The sequence below is a fragment of the Monodon monoceros genome, unplaced genomic scaffold (genome assembly GCF_005190385.1).
Source record: "Monodon monoceros isolate NGI ecotype Baffin Bay Population unplaced genomic scaffold, NGI_Narwhal_1 Super_Scaffold_15, whole genome shotgun sequence".
NCBI classification, from domain to species: domain Eukaryota; kingdom Metazoa; phylum Chordata; class Mammalia; order Artiodactyla; family Monodontidae; genus Monodon; species Monodon monoceros.
Genome location: NW_021703771.1, coordinates 40,035,854 through 40,059,989, shown reverse-complemented (window position 1 = coordinate 40,059,989; position 24,136 = coordinate 40,035,854). Strand labels below are relative to the sequence as shown.

Here is a 24,136-nt window from a genome sequence, read left to right as displayed (position 1 = left end):
AAATTTTCATGAGTCAACTTTCCAAGACTCAAGAGCACTATAGGGTTGATATTTATTGACCAGTATAATGATCCAGACACAGAAGACATAAAAAAGATGAAAATGCTTCCAGATTTAAGTTTTTAAAAGGCTTTCCCATATTCAAGTTGACATGTATTGTTGGCAAGTGAGTTTTTCTACCACACATTCTACAGCTGAACATCAACTAAAGTTGGACCTTCCCAAGACTATAAAAAGTGTGAGAAGAGGCTGGGAGCAATTCTGCTCCTAGCATTTAGAAGAGAAAGGGTGAATTACATTATCTGCTCTCTAAAAATGGGTTTTCTATCACATGTCCTCTCTACCTTTAAGGTACTAAGGAACAAATGAACTCAGATATCTAAAACCTCTATAAAAATGCATTATTGGTGATTAAATATTTATGTGCCTAAAGCCAATGTGATTGATTATGTCCTAATCAGCTGTCTAAGCTTACAAAGAGCCTAGCCAAGGGCCTCCCTGGTGGTGCAGTGGTTAGGAATCCACCTACCAATGCAGGGGACATGCATTCACGCCCTGGTCCGGGAGGATCCCACATGCCACGGAGCAACTAAGCCCGTGCACCACAACTGCTGAGCCTGCGCTCTAGAGCCCGTGAGCCACAACTACTGAGCCTGTGTGCCACAACTACTGAAGCCCGTGCGCCTAGAGCCCGTGCACCGCAACGAAGAGTAGCCCTCACTCACCTCAACTCGAGAAGGCCTGCGCATAGCAACAAAGACCCAACGCGGCCAAAAAATAAATAATAAATAAAAATTTTTAAAAATCTTAAAAAAAAAAAAAAGAGCCTAGCCAATTGGACCATAAAGCCATATCTGAATCAACGTGTTTGGAAGCAGTTCATAAACTGCTGCATTCACAGGGCTTAAGAGAAAATAATTAGCCTCTAATTGCCTAACAAACCCAGATTTATCTATAATAACCGAATAGATTTAACCAAAGCACTAGCTTTGTAGCACTCCTACTCTGTTACTGAAAACTCACCTTAATTTTACAGTCCATGGAACAAGACAGCAACAAATGGCCAGAGAGAGGAAACAATCTGACTGCACTGACGCCCTGTAAAAAGGAATTAAAATTATCAGTCAGAAGCATTTGAAATCTCAGCTAAAATTAAACAGAAGGGAAAGACAGTGTATTTTTTTTTTGACAGTGTATTTTTAAGCCACCTAATTTACTATTTTTCTTCTTTCTAAAAATCATACCCTAGAATAACCTTCGTTAGTATTCTAAGAGCAGCCCTTTGGACGCTAAGCTTTTCAAGATTTTTTTTTAACCTTCATTACCGACTTCCTCACCCAAGGGAATTCTTGGTCAATCATGTTACTAATGCCCTCACGCCTCTTCCTTCTTTTACTCAGTACCTTTGCTCTTTGCTAAGAGCTGGAAATTATCAGTTGGAACAGTGCAGATGACAAAGAATATTAACATCAAAATTTTCAAGTGTCTTGTCTCTGCATTAGTTTAAGAATATCATAGTGTATAAACCAGGGAGCATCTAATCTTCTTTGAAGTGTGATAACTCTAATTGCTAAGGTAAAATTATTGAGGCTTTTGTGCTAGTACCAGCCCATTACTCACTGACTTGGTGCCCAAGAGGAAGAATATTATGGCAGGAACTTGGAGGCGAAGGCCTGGGCTACCATAAGGGGATAGGACACCGAATCATGAATGCTTATGTCACGGCCCAATCAGATGATCTTGAAGACTGAGTATTCACTTGTGACTCATATGTGTTGGTACCACCAGAGTCTGACTCCGGTTTATCTTCAGTTTGACCTCCCTGTTCTATCTTGACTTCTCTACATCTTTACTAGAAATATTGAATGTCCCACATCAATAGCTGAAAAGTTATGCTGGTGTCACTGTTATACATTACAACAAACAAAAACAACCAATTTGCTTACCTTTGTGTGTCCGGACCACACATGAATTTGTTTTTTGGGAAGATAACACTTCTCAGGTGGCACAGGTGACCGCAGATTAACACCAACATCCTGAGGTATGTGAAGATAGGACCTGCCTTGATAGTCATACATTTCTTTAACTGAAACAAGAAGGCAAAAGAAAGCAGTGAACAAATAAAAGCCACAGTCATGAAATCTACATTCTTAAAATAATAACAAACATTTTATTCATAGGGATATCGTTGCGTATCAAGGTTTTGGTAAAAATACTCTGATGATGTTAAAACCAAGAGTCAGCTAAAATTTAACTGCCTGAAATCATAGCTATTATTTACAATTAGTGGTAGTATTTTAGAATCCCTAAATATCGAGAGAATATCAGATCTTTACATAAGCTCTTACTTCTTTATCCAGTTACACATTTTAGTGGCATATACAAAGACTCCACTGTAGTACAATTAGAGCGAGAGAAGAAAAGATAATACTTGGGCCTTGTGAGTCATTGGCAAAGAATCAGAAGCAAAACAGGATAAGAAGGAAGTTAAAACAAATATATATCAACTATCCTTTTCCCTGCTTTCCTCCTTTATGTCCTTCCAGGTTATTTTTCCAATCTCTTTTCTACTTTCAACCTAGATTTTACAATAAAGTCACATGTGAGAATTAAATGACATAGTATATATAAAGCATTTAGTAGCATGCTGCACAGAGTAAGTACTCAATAAATGTTGGCTGTTATTGTTATTATGGCCACAAGCACCACAGTACTAAGTAGACTCCTTGGAGATAAAACTGGAGCTTGAGAAGCTAAACGTGACCTCGTGAAACCTATATATTTGATAAGTGATATAACATTAGAATAATCAATACTATCAGAACTGAATTATTCTTTTAGTCTGGTAGTCACTACATAATTTCCCCAATATAACTAGTTACTAATGAACCAGTCCCCAATATAACTAGTTACTAATGAACCAGGTAGAGTTTAGAATATAATTTATTTTGGTGAATATGCATTTCCTTCTACAAATCAAAGTAAGTATGAGAATCTTAATCTCCAGTCCACTTACATGAAAAACAAAGTTTATTCTTTTAAAGTGTGATTTAGTAACAGTTACGAACTGTGATCATACCTGGAGGATATTTGGCTTGGGTTAAAAACAAAAGGTTAAAATGACTGGGGGAGGGCTTCCCTGGTGGCGCAGTGGTTGAGAGTCCGCCTGCCGATGCAGGGGACACGGGTTCGTGCCCCGGTCCGGGAAGATCCCACATGCCGCCGAGCGGCTGGGCCCGTGAGCCATGGCCGCTGAGCCTGCGCATCCGGAGCCTGTGCTCCGCAACGGGAGAGGCCACAACAGTGAGAGGCCCGTGTACCGCAAAAAAAAAAAAAAAAAGACTGGGGGACTAGTTATACATCAAAAAGAGTCAACTTTATCTTAGGAAAGAACAGACTGTGAACCATAATCTCCTTTATCTACCTTTAAAAAAAAATTCATTAGCACTTCAAAAAAAATCATCTGTGGCTATCTCTTTAATTAGAACATAGAAGAGGTTTGCTGTAGTTTCTTTGGGATGCAAACTGTCCAATATAATTCTTAATAAAATGAATTCTAGCAGCTGATTAGTAAAGGCAATACATATATTATGTGAACAGAGTTAATATCTGAAAGTTTATCATAAAAATGAGGAGGCATAAAAAATATATTACCATGTAAGATTGTCTTTTCCTCTCCAGGTTTCTCTTCTTCCTGTTTGCCTTTTTTCTGCCTCTTTGCTGTAATTTCATCCAATTCTTTTTGTTCTTCCTAAGGGAATTAAGGAGTGAACTTTTAAAATGGATGTTCTAGAACCCCATCCTGGCCAACATTGGTCATAAATTCTTTATAATGAGGCACACTTTTTTGGTGAGGCAATAGCCGCAAGTATGTTTCCCAGGATAACAATCTCAACTCTTTGGCAGACTACAAAATGGCACTAAACACACAGTGGGTACTAGTTAATACTTCTAAACTCATTGTATACAAAACCTATCCTTCTGGGACACCTACACAGTAATTTGATGTATTATGCTAATTATGTAAGTGAAAAGATGAGGCAATTAGAAAATCTAGTACCAGAAAAGACAGTGAATTTTAGTAGATGATGTTCTTTTTCAGTAAACAGCTTTTAATAGTCATAAGGATATAAGCAGTGACTACAGATTTGTGACACAACTTTGTGGGAGAAGCAGTAAAAGCAAGGTGGGGTAGTAGTAAATCCTTGTAATAACTGAGAAGTCAGAATAAATAAAGAGCAGCATATATGTATTACTGAGATAACTGGATGTGAGATACAGCTAGAATGTAAGCTTCATGAGGATGCGATTTTCTTAATCTTTTCCACTGCTATATCCCTACGACCTAGAACAGTGACTGGCTCATAGAGACAGTAGGATTAGGAGGTGGAGAGGGGCAAGTAGGGTTTTATAGTTTTACTTTATAAACTTCATAATATTATGAAAAAAATAGACATACTACTTTGTTAAAATTTTTAAATAATAAATAAAACCCATCATGAATTCTAAAATCATAGAAAGGCTGATTCTGTAATTACTATCTGAATATCTGGCATCAGAAAATCAGCTACCATAGCACCTTAATAGTATTATCAAGGTGATTTTTATTAAAAATTGTTCAATATTGTATTTTAATTAAAAAGTATGGAAGATAATAAATCAGAAAAATATAAACAAAAATTATTCCAAAGAAAAACAAAGGAATTATTGTATTTTCTCTTTCAACTAAGGCAGAGAAATTCTGATGAGTCATTTGGTTCTCTAAGGAAGCCTCAAGTTTATTAATATAGGTATCCTTCATAGAGACATAGCAGACACCTGAACTGGCAATGAAAAACACAACAGCTTACTTCTGAAGGTTTGGCTACATCTTTTTCATCCACATATTTTGCCCACGGTCCCAAGAAACCATCAATATTAGATGCATCATTTTCTTTGAATTTTTTCCTCTTTTCTATTTTCTTCTGACCAGTTTCAAACACAGTTAAACCTATATTAAAAACAAAAAAGCAGAGATCATAAATATGGATATTTTCTAAAGAAACAGCAATATATATATTTATATATATTTATAAACACAAAATATTTAAAACACAAAGTGAAACCTACATGAATCAAGATACACCAACTCATGCTATATAAAAAGAGACTCAACCTTCTGGGCAAAGCAGCTTTCTAACACTGCAATATGTTGCAAATTCTAGTATATGTGAAGGAAGAGAAGACCCAGCTATGTAATCCTGCAGTCGTACACAATCTTTTTAATTAATCACAGATCTTTATCAGTAGATTTTACCACTTTTTGAAAGAAACATAGCAATTTAATAATGCTAAATAATGATAAAGTTACCTTTGAAAGCAAGAATAAACTAAAATTTCTCATTCAAAAGCTGAATTAGATAAAATTACATTAAATAATTAATAACTTTTCCTTGCTTCACTTGCTTCGCTGTATTGTAATGCAACAATGTAAATTAAAGGTTTCACAAGAATCTGGTACTTCTTCCAGGTGATCTCAATCTAAACTTGACCTCTAATACCATAAATCTTAACAGTAAGAAGAAAAGAGGAAAGAGGATGTTTCTGGTTGGGATTCTCATTTGATCAGTAGGAGGTGGCATGCTGTGTGTAGTCATTAAATTGGAAAAGGAAAGGTTTACAGGAGTCAGTCGCAATTTAACTGTTAACTGAGAATCTAGCTACATAAAGATGTAGCTTGTAGAGGTCTAACAAAGAGAAAAGCTTAACCTATATTAATTCAAATCAGTTTCCTTTAAGCTGTGTTGTAACAAAAGGTTGTTAAAATCCTATTTTAACAACAATCTAGCTCATAAACCAAAGGTAGCTTGATCATATAGGCTAGCGGTTCCCAACCTTTTTGGCACCAGGGACTGGTTTGTGAAAGAAAATTTTTCCATGGACCGGGGGTGGGAGGGTGGGGATGGTTTGGGGATGATTCAAGTGCATTACATTTATTGTGCACTTTATTTCTATTATTATTACACTGTAATATATAATGAAATAATTATGCAACTCACCATAATGCAGAATCAGTGGGAGCCCTGAGCTTGTTTTCACTTGCCATTCACTGACAGGGTTTTGATATGAGTCTGCAAGCAGTTGATTTATTATGGTCTCTGTGAAGTCAAACCTCTCTGCTAATGATAGTCTGTATTTGCAGCCACTCCCCAGCGCTAGCATCACTGCCTCAGCTCCATCTCAGATCACCAGGCATTAGAGTCTCATAAGGAGCGCACAACCTAGATCCCTCACATGTGCAGTTCACAGTAGGGTTCGTGCTCCTATGAGACTCTAATGCCACCACTGACCTGACAGGAGGTGGAGCTCAGGTGGTAATGCAAGCAATGGGGAGTGACTGTAAATACAGATGAAGCTTTGCTCATTCGCCCACTGCTCACCTCCTGCTGTGCAGCCTGGTTCCTAACAGGCCACGTACCAGTACCTGTCTGTGGCCTGGGTGTTGGGGACCCCTGATATAGGCTCTAGAGTTACTAAGTGCCTTCGTACAAACAGCATACTCTTTTTCTATCGAACATTTTATGGATAAGATTCCAAGGGGCCGATGAGCTTTGTGGCAAGTTAGCATTTAGAGTATGATGCTTTGTCTTAAAATAAGTACAAAATGAATACAAGTATAAACATATGTTTTAAAACACATATTCAAACTCAGACTTCAAAGCAACCCTTGAAAGACAATCTCCACAGACATGCACGATGAGATTTTTTTCTGCTCTCTTAAAATGGAGCTTGACATTAGTGTTGAGAAATAAACTGCTAAAATCAGATATACATTAGTTTTCATTTCTTGAACGATTTCCACAGGACTGGAACTGTGCCAAGAAATCACTCCCCACCCCCCCAACCCCGCCACTACAGGTACAACTATCTTCCTTACAAGGTTGCACACCTAGTAAGTGGCAAAAGCAAGCTCCAAACTAATATTTCTAGACATTGCTCTAAACTATATCCCACTATTGTCTCAACTTAAAAAAAAAAAATCAAGAGATAAATTACATACTAGTTTTTCCCTACTGTCCAAAGTCAATCTACAACCAATAAGTATAGGTATATATATTTGATATTAAATATTGATATTTCAAATAAATTACCTTGATTTTTTTCTGCTTCTTCTACAGAACCAATATACTTAGTAGACACTTGATGGTTATCTAATGAAGGGTCCAAGGCATAACCTGAAAGGAGAAAATTACAAATTACTGACTCCATTTTTTTCCATTTACAATTCATTTTGATTCTATACACATTTACTCATTTTACATTTTCCTTCCCAGATGCTGAAAATGGTCTCTTTTTTGTTTGTTTTCTTGTGACTTTATTTCTTCCTTATGTTCTGAAAGTATTACAGCTTCCTTTATCATCAGGATGTACACACCAATAATTCTATCACAAGCAAACCAAATTTTCGATTGTAAAGTTGCTTGTGCAAGATAATTTCAAAGACCTTTCATTGTGTTGGATCTCTCTGAGCTTATCTCCAAGAGTTATCACTTTATTTTATCACATTCAACTGTCCACTGTTACTCTGAGGACTAATCCTTCTTTCATGAGCTATGTTTCTATTTAGAATCATTAACCCAAATCTCAGGCTGGACAATGAATGACTTCAGTAGAACAGATGAATCTAGCATATTGACATTACATTACTAAGAGCCCGTTAGGCCAAAATATCAAACCTTAGTCTTAAATTTTCTAAGAGCTAAAAATATATGTATATCATACATTCAGGAGTTTAGAAATCTTTTTATTTTTGGTAACAGATAATGCATGGTTTCGTTTATCAAGTTATATAAACTTTTAAATAATTTAAAAAAGAAATAGGGTAAGAAGAATTACATAAAATTTAGCTATTATTTTGGAAATGCTATTCTCAGTAAAGATAGTCTTCCCTCCCAATTTAAAAATAGTATATTTCTACTTCATAAATCATTATTTATATTTCTTTGGTAAGAGCGGTAAGGATATCTATTAGCATATTTATGTACTCCTTCAGCTAGAGTGTGTAGCTACATATAAATGTAGTCTTCAGTGGTCTATGGGAACTTCAGGAAAGAAAGTCTGTATTAACTCAAATCAGTTTTTCTTCAATTGGGGGTGCTAGTATGATAAATGTTTGGTAAAATCAGTTTTAGTAATAATCCAGTATATTCACAAAAGAGAGCTATATCATTAAATCAGTCTATGGCCTACAACCCATGTGAACAAGCATGAAATACTACATAAGAGTACTTGCGCATTTTTTTCTAGCGGTACATTCTAGTGAATATAGCTAACAATTAAATTTTTTTATTTATTTATTTACATTTTAATTTTCCAGCTGAAGATTAAAGGGAACTTCTTTTGGGAAAAAGAAAAAGATTTGTCATTAAACATACTTTTCAGACAAGCTAAGCACGTAGGTACTCAACTCACCCTCATAATACGCTAACACTGAACCAACCACCTAGGTATTAGCTCATTTGCATATAGTTTTTTTTTTAGTATTAAAATATGTTCTTGGCCTGAGGAGAGAGCTTGATGGCAGAAAGCAGCTTTGCAACCTCTGAAATCACAGGTTCAAATCCCATGAGTTATTTTATCTTTCATCTCTTTGACATAGAGAATAGTGTTTAGTGTTCTATAAATTATTTTTCTAAAATGAGACTTCATAAGGCTCATGTAAAATTTAAACATACCCTAAGTTAAAAATCCCCATCTCAACCATAAAAATTTATCTAAAATGTAATTCTGTCTTGAAGGAGATATATATCTACACAAATGGCGTTGCATTATGTGTTTAGGGAGATGGTGTAGGAGGCAGAGAGGGAAGGGAGAACTCTGGTTCTTCTTATGGTCTCTGTGTAAGCACCAATTGCCCGCTCATCTGGCCTGGAATTTCCTCTTCTTCTGAGGAAAGGAACTTACATTCTCCTCCTTCTCCACACCCTCTGCGGTAAAATCTTTACTGCCACTGTCACCATTACCACTACTGCCTCCCACCCAGGTAATTAGGGGATAATAGTATTTTCCCTTTACTAATAAGGGATGTTAAATATTTATCTATTGATAAATGTCTTACTAGAAGTTAGCCAGCAACAGAACAAGATATAACTCTAACACTACAGAATTTTAGTCCAATTAGTTTTCTACCAACCTGTGTCTCAAATAAGTGAATATATCTATATTTAAGTTCTGAAATATTCTTATCTATCTTTCTGAAGCTTATTTTCCATTTTATCTTTTTAATAGAATTACTGTTTACTTTTTTTTAATTTTTAAATTTATTTTCTTTATTTTTTTGGCTGCGTCGGGTCTTAGTTGCAGTACACAGGATCTTTCATTGCAGCGTGCTGGCTCTTCATTGTGGTGCGCAGGCATCTTTCTAGTTGTGGCGTGTGGGCTGCAGGGCACGTGGGCTCTGTAGTTGTGATGCGGGGGCTTCAGAGCACGTGGGTTCTGTAGTTTGTGGCATGCGGGGTCTCTTGTTGAGGTGCGCAAGCTCATTAGTAGTGGCGCATGGGCTTAGTTGCCCTGTGGCATGTGGGATCTCAGTTCCCTGACCAGGGATCGAACCTGTGTCCCCTGCATTGGAAGGCAGATTCTTTACCACTGGACCACGAGGGAATTCCCAATGTTTACTTTCTTTCTTTGTAGTTTTACTTGAAATGGCTCTAATAATATTAGTTTTATTGTTAGATTCTTAAGATTAGTAATATTAATGTCTCAATAGGTAAATGAGAAAAACTGTAAACAATTTGCAAAAGAATGATTACAAATATATAAAAAAACCTTCAAACCTCACTAGTAATCCAAAAGGATAAAGTTAAAGAAATACAATATTTTGACTATCAAATAAACAAAGGAAAAACAATCATATGGATCTTGAATAAGGAAAAGTAGGATTTTTATACATGGTGGTGGCAGTAAAAGTTGGGAGAATTCTTTTGGAAAACAATTTGACAATATATAACAAAAGTTTTAAAAACATTTACATTCTTAGATCCACTTCTGGAGATTCATCTTAATAATGAAAAACAACCCATAAAGTTTTATGCACAAACAAATTCACTACCACATTTTAAAAAGCATTTTACTGCAGCTTAAAATATACATCACCACATTTTAAATAATGAAAACTAGAACCAACTTGCAATCTAAATGATACAAGAATTTTTTCATAAATTTTGACATCTTCTTTCAGCAGGGTATTTTAAAAAATCATTTAAAAATGTTAATAAAAGCTTTGTGACCGCCTGGAGGGGTGGGATAGGGAGGGTGGGAGGGAGGGAGACGCAAGAGGGAAGAGATATGAGAACATATGTATATATATAACTGATTCATTTTGTTGTAAAGCAGAAACTAACACACCATTGTAAAGCAATTATACTCCAATAAAGATGTTAAAAAAATGTTAATAAAAGGGTTTAATAAAGAGTTAATATTGAAGTTAAAACTCAGTTAATAATGAGTGTGGTGAAACTAAGTGTGTTTATTAATTAAAAAAATTTTTTTTATTGGAGTATACTTGCTTTACAATGTTGTGTTAGTTTCTGCTGTACAATGAAGTGAATCAGTTTAAATGTGTCTATTTAAAATTTTCCACTTTCATAGACTGGTGTGGAGAAAATCATGAGTGAAAGGAGGACAAAGGGGAGAAACCTCACTGAGAATCCCCAAGGAAGACCAGTAAGGGCACAGGCCAGAAACCCAAGACAAAAAGGGAGGAGAACAGGACAAAAGAATTCATACAAACCATTGAGAGACTAAGAACTCAGGACAAACATGATAAATGGGAGCTAAAAGCAAAACTGTAGCATAAGTAAATGGGATGATACAGTAAAGGAGACTGTCTTCACAGATTAAGGAATAGAGGTGGCTGTGATAAACTAAGTAAAATAATACACTTAGATTATAACACTGCTATAACCATTTAAAAATGGTTAGAAAAGTAGGATCAGTGTTCTATATCCCAGCAGAGTTATAGAGTGATAAATATGAGACTTAGGTAAAGATGAATTCCTGGACTTCCCAGGTGGTACAGTGGTTAAGAACCCGCCTGCCAATGCAGGGAACACGGGTTTGATCCCTGGTCCAGAAAGATCGCACATGCCGCGGAGCAACTAAGCCCGTGCGCTACAACTACTGAGCCTGCGCTCTAGAGCCTGTGAGCTGCAACTACTGAGCCCATGTGCCACAACTACTGAAGCCCGCGTGCCTAGAGCCCACGCTCCGCAACAAGAGAAGCCACCGCAATGAGAAGCCCCGGCTCGCTGCAACTAGAGAAAGCCCGTGCACAGCAACGAAGACCCAATGCAGCCAAAAATAATAAATAAATTAATTTTTAAAAAGCTGAATTCCTGTGCCATCTCCTTCATGTCTCGTAGGTAAGAGAGACATGTCTTGTGTCTTATACAAGATATAAGGAAGGTTTGCTCCCTAGTACTTTGCAAATCAGAAGGTAACAGAAAGGTCTCATAGCGTTACATTCCATGTGTAAGAGTGAGAGGAAAAACTCAGATAGGAATTACTATCAGAAGCTAGACAAGAACTTTCTATGAGAAAATAAGACTTTTAAATTAACAGAAGCTATACTTGCTCAGTACTTGGGGGTAAAGAAAAAGACTGCTAAACTTGAGGTTGGTTAACTTGTTTGTTAATTTAAGTTCAGATAAATGGTTCTCAGTTCTAACATTCTCATAAGGGAGACAGAAATACATTACTTAATTTGCAAGTGGCTACTCCTTTTATTCCAGGCCACCTAACATAGTATATACCCCACATTCCTTTTTTATGTCTTTGACTCACTAAATAGTTCAAATCTCTGTTCTAGTCCACCCCCTCTTAATGGAAGAGGCAAAAAATACCAGCTATTATTTTTCCAAGTAAGCTGTTTCTGAACCTGGGTCTAAAGCCAACTGAATAGCTTTCAATGCGATAGGATAGTTCAAGAGAAGTAGGTATCTGTATGAACTTAATTTGAATTTTTTTCACCTGTTTTATTTTGTTTTAAAGATTTAAGCTACCTAAAATATTGCTTAAGGCCCTTCCTTCTAAAGTCTAAAAATAACCCTGCAGAGTCTTTAAAAGTCCATTTTATTATAGGCTAGGATATAATAAATTCATGATGCAACAGAATTGATTTTTATGTAATGCACATATACTTCAGATTTACATGGGATCCCTTATACAATCAATGGGTACAATGCATTTATAACCATTTTATTGGACTGGAAGTGTCACTGAACTCTTTTAGGAGATTTCGGAGGTATAAAGTCTTTGCTATGACTTTTGGCACCTGTTAAGTCAATTATAACCTAGCCACAGTGAAATATAATTTAATATATGTCAATCATTTTACAACCAGTTTCCAAGAACATATTGTGGATAAATAAATAAGACTATCTGTACTAAACCTCTAAACTAATTCACGATGAATCAGTTTGCATGGCTCACTAAAATCTAGAAAAAAGTAATTTTCTAACATTAGAATAATTATGTAAATTGTAATATAAACCCATCAGTGGATATTACATAGCGCTTAAAAATAATAAGCTTTGAGATTATAAAGTAACATTGAAAAATGCTTATGATAGAATATTGAATTAAAAAGTTGCAAAATTTTCAGTTTAGAAGGATTATAGCTCTGTAATACATATGTATAATAAAAAAGACTTGGAGGAATAAAATATCTACTAAAAGTAGATATTTTAGTATAGTGGGATTATAGGTAACCTTTTTCTTCTCTTTCCTAAATGTTTAAAATTTGTTTATGTTATTTTTTAGTGAAAACAATTGCTATTAAAAAGCATCACCGAATACGTAACATTTCACATGATACTGCTTTCTCAACTTTATTTTGGGTGCTATCTTATAATAATGGAAGTTAATCATAGGACAGAAAAATCTGTTTAGAACTTTAAAAAAATCCTATAAGAAATAAAAGGAGGAGGTATTAGAATTTTAACTGCAAAGAAAACTAAATGAAAATAAGAGAGACAATGTTGCTGATGTCTAAAAATGTGATTATTAAATCTCTTGTTAAAGAAGTTCGAAGTTTTCTTTTTCAGTTACTCTTTGGGGAAGAGAACATCAGCATAAGTAATTAATTCATAAAGATCACAACTACAACAGGCATAAAAACATTCTCAGTTACTTTGCTCACCCACCCTACCAAAAAGCTCTTCAAAGCAGAAGGTGATCAGTGTGTCTGTCAACCTACTGATGTAGATTATGGGAAGAGAAAGAAAAGGCAGTACCAAATATGGACAAAGCTGATATAAGTGACCAGACCTAAGATCTGTGGAACCATCAGCAAGGACATTTTTATAAAGACCATCTTCTTGTATAGGGGATCCCCAGCCTTGTATGCACATTAACTTTCTCAAATCCCACCACTGATAGGATATAATTATTTTACGCAGTGAATGTGTGGCCATTCCATTTCCTGATATCCCTCAGTAATCAACAGAAAACTTTTCAGAGATAAAATCTGAGAAAGAGAGTAAAGTCAACTAGTACATAAGAAGATAAAAATATACCTCTTAACACTATCCGGTTATTTACCAATTTCAACAGCAGTCTACATGCAACAGTCATTCAATAACAAGTGTTCACTAAAAAGTACAACAGAGAGGGCTTCCCTGGTGGTGCAGTGGTTGAGAGTCCACCTGCCGATGCAGGGGACACGGGTTCGTGCCCCGGTCCGGGAAGATCTCACATGCCGCGGAGCGGCTGGGCCCGTGAGCCATGGCCGCTGAGCCTGCGCGTCCGGAGCCTGTGTTCCGCAACGGGAGAGGCCACAACAGTGAGAGGCCCGCATACCGCAAAAAAAAAAAAAAAAAAGTACAACAGAGAATGTTCTGTTTTTAAGACCACAGAATATTTCTAGTACTCAGAAATCAGAACAGATTTAGAATGACAGCTAAAAATATTAGTGCACCTTCCTATTTGTATAAATATTTATAGATGTGTATAAGAAAACATACTACCCTTTTAAGGAATCCAGGTTAATAAATTTAAAAAGCCAGAAGATAAAATCGATTATTGTGCGCACACGCGTGCGCACACACACACACACACACACACACACACCCCACTTCTAATAAGGTTTAACCTGAAACTCGCGTATCATCTTACCGTATGTGGCAAAAGTTCTTCTTTGCTGTTCAAACATAAAATCATTGATATGGGCTGGTTCAGCATATCCAGAAAGCATATTTCTAGGGGCAGCCATTTGCTGTGTTCTGAAGGGATTTTCTGGTCCAAACTACAATGTTATAAAAAAAAAAAAAAAAAAAAACCCAAATTCTCAGTGTATAAAGCTAGAATGAGTAGAATTATTGTACAATGTATTTTTAACTCTAAATCATCAGGGGTCCATTAACCTGTGTGGGAACATGCTTACCTCCCATGGTTTAGTACACCTGGACAATGGCTGGTTAGCACTGTTTGGCAGCCACCAGGACTGGAGAGGAACCAGCTCACCCAAGCCTATGTGTGGCTATTGAAATTTAAATTAATTAAAATATTCAGTTCCTCAGCCATACCAGCCACATTTCAAGAGCTCAACAGCCACATACAATTACTGGCTACTACATTTTCATTACTGCAGGAAGTTCTGTTTGACAGTGTTGCTCTAGATAATTGAGACACACTATAGTTTTGTCTAAACGATGATTTGGGGGATTTTTGGAATGGTACCATGATGTAATTTAAAAAGCACATGTTTCTCTGCTACTAGATTATGAGTTCCTCAAAGGTGGAGACTTAGAACCGTCAATACTTTTCATAGTGCCTGGCATATAGAAAGCACTAATGAAGGAAAGATTAATAAGTCTCACTGGGGGCAGAAGATAGGAAATAGACAATAAAAGTAAAGTGCTTGAAAAAGTCCCTAGGAAAAGACATTACAAATGTAAATAAAACTTCTCCACCCTGAAAAGTCACACTATGAAAATCTTACACAAAATAGTGCCATTATTATCTATATGTTTACAATGTTTTGAGTTTCCAGAATGGCTTTCCAAATGTTATTTAATTTGATCTGTACAAAAATTCTGGAAAGTTAAAGAGGTATTCTCTTTCTCATGTTAGAAATGGAGAAAAAGGTCAAGATGACATACCTTGCCTGCCTAAAGTCACTAATGCTATTAGAAAAGGTATTGGGAAGATCCAACTCTTTTCTTTCCAGTTTTAAAAATAAAGAATAAAATGAACTTCCCACTTTGGAAACAGTGGAAGTAGACAGGATATTTTTATTTGAATTCTGTCATAATAAATATTTTGACATTAGAACATCTTAGGTCACTACCATTTGAAACCACCTTTTCCATGATACACTTCCAGAGCCATAAATATAAATTATTGACCTTTCCTTAACCAGAATGTTGTCTTCTCTACATATCAACATTATGCTATGCATAAAAATCTGAATTTAAACGTTAATTTGCCTTATAATTTTTTCTGCTTTAGAAGAAAATAAATTACTATAATATTCCTTTCTATTGACAGCTTCCATTTCTAGGTTTAAAATGATTCAATCTTAAGATATCTAATTCATATATAAAGCTTTTATTACTATTTATTCTAAATTATAATAAAGGACAGGGCAAGACTTTATAGCCTGTATTAGTTCTTCCTGAGCTGACGGGTGGAAATGTAGGGAAAAAAATCTAGATTGCTGAATGCTGGAAGTTACAGTTAACTTCATTCAGTCATGAAATTTATTACAAAAACAAAAACATCCATAAAATTAAAGATAATAAAATGACTTAAGTTGACTAGATGATCTAATTGCTATAGTCAGTTAACATCTGCAAAGCAGCATGTGATATTTCTGGGAGTAAAAAATTCCAAAATGATAAAAATCCCCATTGCCTATATTGTTACTCCTATCACATATAATAAATTACCAATCGTTATGCTTATAATTTCCAATTTAAAAAAGGAAAGTACAATTTCCATATTCTAATTTTATTAAAATTTTACAAAAAGGGAATAATTCTTCTACAGGTCATACATATCAAACTGCCTCCATCTTTTAAAGAAAAATTCTCAGCGTTAAGAACTTCGGTTTCTATAAGAATATAGATCCATATGTTACAGCAAAGTATATCTTGTGGTACTCTTCCTAACACTGTCTAAAAATTTAAACGTGCTTATATTTTATACATATTTAAGCTGAGACAAGAAAAAAATCTTCCACTGATATAGGAAGCTGCCTGGGGTAGGCTCATCTACTTCTGGCTCACCTTAACTTTCTGGTTACTGGCAGCTATTGGAGCTGACCTCAAAGACATTACATGTCAACAGAGGAAGGCAGAGAATGTTATTCAGCAGGACTCAGCTGTTACCAATTACTCTCTCAGCTGTTCCTGGTCTGTGTGAATATGCAACTCTTAATTCTGGGTTAACCATTAAAAAAACAAAACGATGCATATTTAAAAATACACAAAACTGATTTCTAAATGCTTCTTTTAGACTTTTGGTAGTTAAGTCTAAGCCTAAGTTTGTATACAAGTGATTTTTTAAAATACATATTCAAGTTAATTAGGTATGAGTATTTAATAGTTTTTAGCTAATATAATATTGAAGTATATCACAGTCAATTACAATTGTAAATCTCCTATATAAAATATACATATTTAAGTATTAATTCAGACATTGCACCAAAAAAGAAAATGTTTCTGAGGTAAGTAACCTTACCTCTTTCATCTCAGTGAAGTAGTGATTTATTTATAAACTTGGGAGAAAAGAGTTTTTAATTTAAGACATTAGTTGATAAATCTAAGAGATCCATGTATTATAAGGCAGTGGTTCTCAAGTCTTCAGCAGGCAGAGTACTTGAGGGTTGATGCCTTAGCAGTATAACATCACAGGAATTAAGAAAATTCATATAAGTAAAAATTGACTATATGAAATCATAACCATAAATTCACATATAGGAAAAAAAATCCAGGTTACTGAACAAATAATCATATACTCAAGTTGCTGTATTAAGTTTTCCATTAATATTCATTGAAGTAATCAATGTATAAAACATTTATAAACAAAAGTTTAAGGTGAGAAGAGCATATTAATTGTTATTTTCTATAATTTTGGAAAAGATCACCACAATTCAATTTTATTGGCAGAATACCTCAATCTTGTAAGACATAAGCACAGTTTAATTATTACGATAGTATATTTTATTAGTGGTTCTATGACCTTGCGCCTCAGTTCCCTCATCTATAAAATAAAAGAGCTGATCTATATGACTTCTAAAGTCCATTCTAACATTAATATTTATAGCAGCCCTTTTGGCCAGATTTTAAACAGTAACTGGCATTTTTCCCCTCTAAACTTTTATAGTTTTTCTATTCCTAAAGTAATATTATTTTAAGGAGTCTGAAATTCTCTCTGAGGCTTATGGGCTTTATATGAGTCTAGAGAAGCTAACAAATAGACTTTTCTCTAAGCGGATCCAACAGGACTGAGTGAAATGAAGAAAATCACTAGACTAAAACAATGGCTATTATGTCTTCAAGTTCCTTCTGTAATTTGAGAAAGCTTATCTGGATAACTAGGTAGATCAACCAGGAAAAGTCCTTGGTTGGGAGGGAAACAGTAATTTATAAAATAAAATAGCCAATTTGTTAGTTTACTGAACTAATAAAGTCAAAACTGCACCTTCTAAATGGTCTTATAGTTATGGTGTGATTGTTAAGTATGATCTGGACTCAAAGCCTCAAATATGGCACTTGCTGGCAGTATAATCTGACAGTTGAATTCCTCACTATAAAATAGGGATAAAAGTACTTCATAGGGTTGTAGTGAGGGCTAAAGGAGATAAGGTATACAAATCCCTCAGTGTGGTACCTGGCAAAGTGTACTAAATGGTAGTTTTATTTTATTAGTCTCCATCCCTGTTCTTTTCCATCATGCAAACCTTTAAAATTAATCTTCCTAAAAATTCATCTATTAAATCAAGACCAAACTCTTTACCTTGGCACCTAAAGCCTGTGCAATACTGATTGTACAAAGTACTACTCTAGCCTTATCCCGTTCTCCCCTACTGATAATGACTAAAACACTACTGTTCTTTAGATTTTATGATTTGGCTCATGCTGTTCCCCTCTGTCTGGAATCTTTCCTCACAAAGGCCTATCTAGCCATCAATGCCAATAATATTAACATAAATAACAATAAAGGCTATAATTTATTAAATGCTTATTCTGTGCCAGTTTCCTAAGCACATCACGTATTATCTCATTTATCCTTATAATTTGGTAAAGTAGAAATCATCTTCATTTTACCTGTGAAAAAACTAAGATAATCTAAGGTCACATAAGAGCTATTAAGTGGTCTGTTTAGCCCCACATCTCATGTTCTTAACCTGGATTGTATCACTTATTTCAAAAAACATTTGCCAGTTACAAATACTTTCATGGAACTTTTATCTTTATAACAAGATGCAATCTCTCCTTAAACTTCACTGGTGCTTTAGAGGCACTATAGGAAATAGTGTGGTCTCCATCTTTTTTTTTAAAAAAGCACTTAGCATGTCCTCTCTGGTAAACACTAGATTGAGAAGAAGGATTAAATCTTGTCTCTAGTGATGGATTCTCAAAATATGAGAACTTGAATTTCATCCAGCAAAGTTCCAGGTAATACCCTTCCAGACTTTGCCAAGTTATACAGACCCTAGTCATAAAGTTCAAAGTTGATAATTTATTATGTCACAGACAATTCCTTAGAAAAATTGTAATTTTTCTTCACTTTTCAGTCCCATCACTCTTTCCTTAAATTGTTGACAATAAGCACTGAAATGTTCCTGACATAAACTAGTTGATATATTTAATGTGAGCTTCCCTAACACGGGAAAAAAAAGAACAGAAAATTAGACTGATAATCCCCAAAAGAGAATGATAAACGTACTGCCTCGTCAATAGCACCAAAAATTTTTTGACCTTTTGAATTTTTCTTGAAAGTTTTGAAAACTAATCATACAGCAATATATTAGTTATGCATAGGATCTAAAAATTCAAGAAAAACAGGCTTCATAGAAAATACACTGACACAGGAATGTCATACACCATGCCACTTCCAAATTTTCTTATTTTCTAAAGTTAGTGGCTTAAATTGAAGTACTTTACATTAAAAAAATAATCATGCAGCGTGCCAGCGCTAAAATGGTTCCAAGGGATATAAAACAGCCTATAATTCAACAGGTTATAAGGATTTAGGAAATAATGGAATAAAATAAAAAATGTACCAGTCTCAGAGCATGAGAATGAGTTTTTTGCTTATTGTACACTTAGGAGAACAGCTAGAGCACTAGCACTGACATCCTTGGCTGCGCTATACATTTCCATTGCCATATTTTAAGTGACTATGGAAACCTAAGCAGGCAAAAATTACATGAAACAGCTTTATCAAAAAAAAAAAAAAAGAATGACTATATGCTAAAAAATGAAAAATATTAAAAAGTACTTCTTTCTCCACCAGGGTGCAATAAGATATAGCTCCTCATCTCTATCTTTAAAGTGCTCTTAAAGATCCTGCTACTGAAACCATGTTATTATTTCTTATAATGATCTTTTTCTGATATCTGTATCTTGTCAGTCAAGCATTCTTTTCTCCTTTTTAAAGGCTAAATACCTAGAAATCTAATCTTTTCTACAAAGACTTTCCTAAATGGACAATTTTCACTGTTTCTGCTTTTTTTCTTCTTCTTCTTCAGCTTTTTAAAATGCTTCCATCACCATTTATCATCATCAGAAAAAAGAATCCATAAGATGTCTGACTCAGAGCAAGCAATAAACCGTGTGACTATTTTTGAGCAGTGACCACGTCAGTATGGTACCTCTTTTTAATGTTTAACACAGCAGCATTTGTCACTAGATGTTTCATAATATACTATGCATTAATGATGCTAATCAACCAAAATTTTTTCCCTCATGGTTAACTTGTAATACTCCCTTATCAAAATTGAGAGGAAGATGTTAACTAAGTTTGCATCTAAGAATTAGATATTATTCTTACAAAAGCATACTATTCAACTTTTGGAGAATAGAAGGATATCTTTTCCTTTCTTTTTTTAATTGAGATATAACTAACATATAACAGGATATATTTTCTAACAGTTTAAATAGTATACTTTCATCAGAAAACACTGAAAAATTCACCAACTGTCTATCTACGTATGTATAATTTAAATACTATAAAGCAAAAGACACTCTTAACTATAATACGTTTTCTTACCTCTGGAGCAAACATGGTCTCATAGGTAGGATTAAACTGAACCTCTTTGACAGCAGGGTCAAGGTGAACTCCAGTCTCCAAATCTTCCTACAAGAAAACCAAACATGAAAGATACGACAAGTATTTACTGTATTTCAGAAACTACATTAAGGTCACACTAGCCATTTTAACATCACTTTTATGAAGATTACACTAGTGCTATGTGATTAATATATAATTCTACATATTAATGTATAGAATTATATATAGGTCTAATAATCAAAGACTAATAAAAGTAATATAAACAGTTATAGAGGTTAGAATGCATAACAAAAATTCTTTCCTTCAAAAACATTGACTTTGGGCTTCCCTGGCGGCGCAGTGGTTGAGAGTCCACCTGCCGATGCAGGGGACACGGGTTCGTGCCCCAGTGCGGGAGGATCCCACATGCCGCGGAGCGGCTGGGCCCGTGAGCCATGGCCGCTGAGCCTGCGCGTCCGGAGCCTGTGCTCCGCAGCGGGAGAGGCCACAGCAGTGAGAGGCCCGTGTACCGCAAAAAAAAAAAAACCCAAAAAACATTGACTTTATTCCATCTGAACAAATTAAAATTTCTAGGTAAGTTAATACTACTCAAAGCCTTAAAGTAAGAGAGTCCAGCTCTTTTTTATGAACTCAAAAGACCTGATCTGGTTCCAAATTCAGGAGAAGCACTCCTTTATTCAGCAGACCTTATTAGATATGTACCCAGATGGACCTGCTTAGGGACTGTAGGAGAAACAAAAGGAGGTGGCAGGACCCAAATCTTCTAAATCTAAAGTCTAACAATCTACATTGACTATTAAATTCATCCCCTAACTTAATGAACATAAAAATCGCATCTCCACTAGAGAATCACTGGTAGTCTATCTTTTGTGTAGCCCCACCACATAAACAATACATGCAATACATACAATATAACAATTTTCTGGCCTGGATCTCTCCCTTGAACTCTAGGGATTTATATATCTGAGCTTCAACTCAACATGTTTTCTCCCAGGATGTCTAATAGACATCTCAAACTTAATATATCCAAAAAGGGAACTTCTGTTCTCCCCTTCCCCAGTGACTCCTTCTACCCTCCTCTAAATTAAGCACTATCCCACCCTTACATGTGTTCAGGCGAAAACTGCCACAGTTATCCTTGACTCCTCTTTCTTTCACGTTGTATATCCAACCCATCAGCAAATCCTCTGCCTTCTATGAACACCCAGAGTTCAACCACTTCTCAAGTCCTCTTTCACTATCACCTCAGTCCAGTTTATCATTTTGCACCTGTTACTGTAATAGCCTCCTAACTGGTCTCCCTGCTTCTGCCCTTGTCTACCCACAGCCTCACTCCACACAGAGGCCAGTGTGATTCTTTTAAAATATTAGTCCAATTATGTTACTCGTTCACTCTAAACCCTCTGGTAGCTTCCCCATTTAGGGTAGGAGCCTAACAAAGAACTACAGGGCTCATTAACAAGTTGTTTTCAGAAAGTATGGCTCCCAAGGGTAGTTTTATAGGGCATTTTTGTCTTCCTGTATTGTTCTGCCTGAGCATTTACTAGTAAAAACATGTTATTAGTACATGTTTAATTTACATATCAAACATGATATAAAGTTGCTTTACAAAATTTAATTTAATTAGGGTATTCAAGTTATATTTTGAAATTCTTAAGGAAGTTATATATCATCTATGGGTTATATTTCAGGAAAACTTAAGTTACAAAATCACTATTATAAACTGAAGAAGTCTGAATCTAACTGATTGAGAGAATTTACCCTCCAAATCTGTCCCTTGCCCCTACTAACTTCTGTCTTCACCTAGCCCTGTGCCTGTGCTCACTTTACTCCAGCCTCACTGGCTCATTTGTTATTCTAGGAATTCACCAAAAGACAGTCCTGCTTTGGGGTCTCCACACTTACTGTTTCCTCTTCTTGGAATGTTCTTTCTCTGGATTCCCACATGACTGTTCTCTCTCCTTTCAGGTCTCTGCACAGTTTTCCTACTTTCCCCTTACCTTGCTTTATTGTTCTCTATTATATTTATCATCACCTGACATGTATTAATTGTCTACCTCCCTCTATTAAAGTATAAGCTGGCCTCCATAGACTGGTGGAGTCCAGCAGGAAGCTTTAAAGAAGTTTCATGCCAGGCCTCACCTCATATTTTCTCATTTAATTCCTCCTGAGTGAGGCCCGGCATTGGTTCAAGCTTCCCACGTGATTCCAAAGTTGCAGGCTGAGAACCAAAGTCTAAGCAAATTGACCATGAAGTCCTTTCACAGAGGAACAGAGAGAAGTTTGAAAAAGGACCAGATATTCTGAAGCCCTGGTCTATAGTGTGTATGTGTATGTTTCTTCGTGTGATATTGTTTGTTTAGGTTTGCTTTTACCATTTGTCCTAGGGTTCTGACTGTTCGTTATTTTTTTTGTTTATTTGTTTGTTTTCTTGTTATGAGTGTGTGTGTGTATGTTTATTTCTGTGATTTTTGTGTGTTTATTTTTGCTTTTACCATTTGGTTTGGGGTTCTATCTGTTAGTTGTTCTTCTTTTTTCCCTATTTTTCTTCCTTCTGAGCCATGTGGCTGGCAGGGTCTTGGTGCTCCGGCTGGGTGTCAGGCCTGAGCCTCTGAGGTGGGAGAGTCAAGTCCAGGACATTGGACCACCAGAGACCTCCCAGCCCCATGTAATATCAATCGATGAGAGCTCTCCCAGAGATCTCCATCTCAACATTAAGACCCAGCTCTACCCAACGGCCTGCAAGCTCCAGTGCTAGATACCCTATGCCAAAGAACTAGCAAGACAGGAACACAACCCCACCCATTGGCAGAGAGGCTGCCTAAAGTCATACTAAGTTCACAAACACCCCAAAATGCACCACTGGACATGGCCCTGCTGACCAGAAGGACAAGATCCAGCCCCACCCACCAGAACACAGGCACGAGTCCCCTCTACCAGGAAGCTTACACAAGCCACTGAACCAACCGCACCCACAGTGGGCAGACACCAAAAACAGTGGGAACTACAAACCTGCAGCCTGTGAAAAGGAGACCCCAAACACAGTAAGTTAAACAAAATGAGAAGACAGAGAAATACGCAGCAGATGAAGCTGCAAGGTAAACACCCACCAGACCAAACAAATGAAGAGGAAATAGGCAGTCTATCTGAAAAAGAATGCAGAGTAATGATAGTAAAGACGATCCAAAATCTTGGAAATAGAATGGAAAAAACACAAGAAACATTTAACAAGGACCTAGAAGGACCAAAAAGCAAACAAACAATGATGAGTAACACAATAAATGAAATTTAAAATTCTCTAGAAGGAATCAATAGCAGAATAACTGAGGTAGAAGAACGGATAAGTGACCTGGAAGATAAAAGAGTGGAAATAACTGCCGCAGAGCAGAATAAAGAAAAAAGAACGAAAAGAATTGAGGACAGCCTAAGAGACCTCTGGGACAACATTAAATGAATCAAGATTCGAATTATAGGGGTCCCAGAAGAAGAAGAGAAAAAGAAAGGGTCTGAGAATATATTTGCAGAGATTATAGTTGAAAACTTCCCTAACATGGGAAAGGAAATAATCAAGTCCAGGAAGTGCAGAGAGTCCCATACAGGATAAATCCAAGGAGAAACACGCCAAGACACATACTAATCAAACTATCAAAAATTAAATACAAAGAAAAAATACTAAAAGCAGCAAGAGAAAAGCAAGAAATAACATAAAAGGGAATCCCCATAAGGTTAACAGCTGATCTTTCAGCAGAAACTGCAAGACAGAAGGGAGTGGCAGGACATATTTAAAGTGATGAAGGGGAAAAACCTACAACGAAGATTACTCTACCCAGGAAGGATCTCAGTCAAATTTCACAAA

The 24,136-nt window shown here is 35.8% G+C and overlaps 1 protein-coding gene across 3 annotated transcripts in view; it reads right to left on the bottom strand.

The window, feature by feature from the left end:
• CDC40 (cell division cycle 40) overlaps positions 1-24,136 on the bottom strand; it is a 54,716-nt gene that overhangs the window by 16,230 nt on the left and 14,350 nt on the right. For 2 of the 3 annotated variants that reach the window (XM_029223702.1, XM_029223704.1), the window contains 7 exons: positions 20,260-20,346; positions 14,155-14,284; positions 7,131-7,214; positions 4,851-4,990; positions 3,655-3,751; positions 1,947-2,086; positions 1,024-1,098 (listed from right to left, as the gene is read on the bottom strand). In XM_029223702.1, the coding sequence (XP_029079535.1) occupies positions 1,024-1,098; positions 1,947-2,086; positions 3,655-3,751; positions 4,851-4,990; positions 7,131-7,214; positions 14,155-14,284; positions 20,260-20,346 (753 nt within the window). Of the gene's footprint in view, positions 1-1,023; positions 1,099-1,946; positions 2,087-3,654; positions 3,752-4,850; positions 4,991-7,130; positions 7,215-14,154; positions 14,285-20,259; positions 20,347-22,422; positions 22,741-24,136 lie in introns of those variants that run through there. The other variant, XM_029223703.1, reaches the window with a different exon arrangement.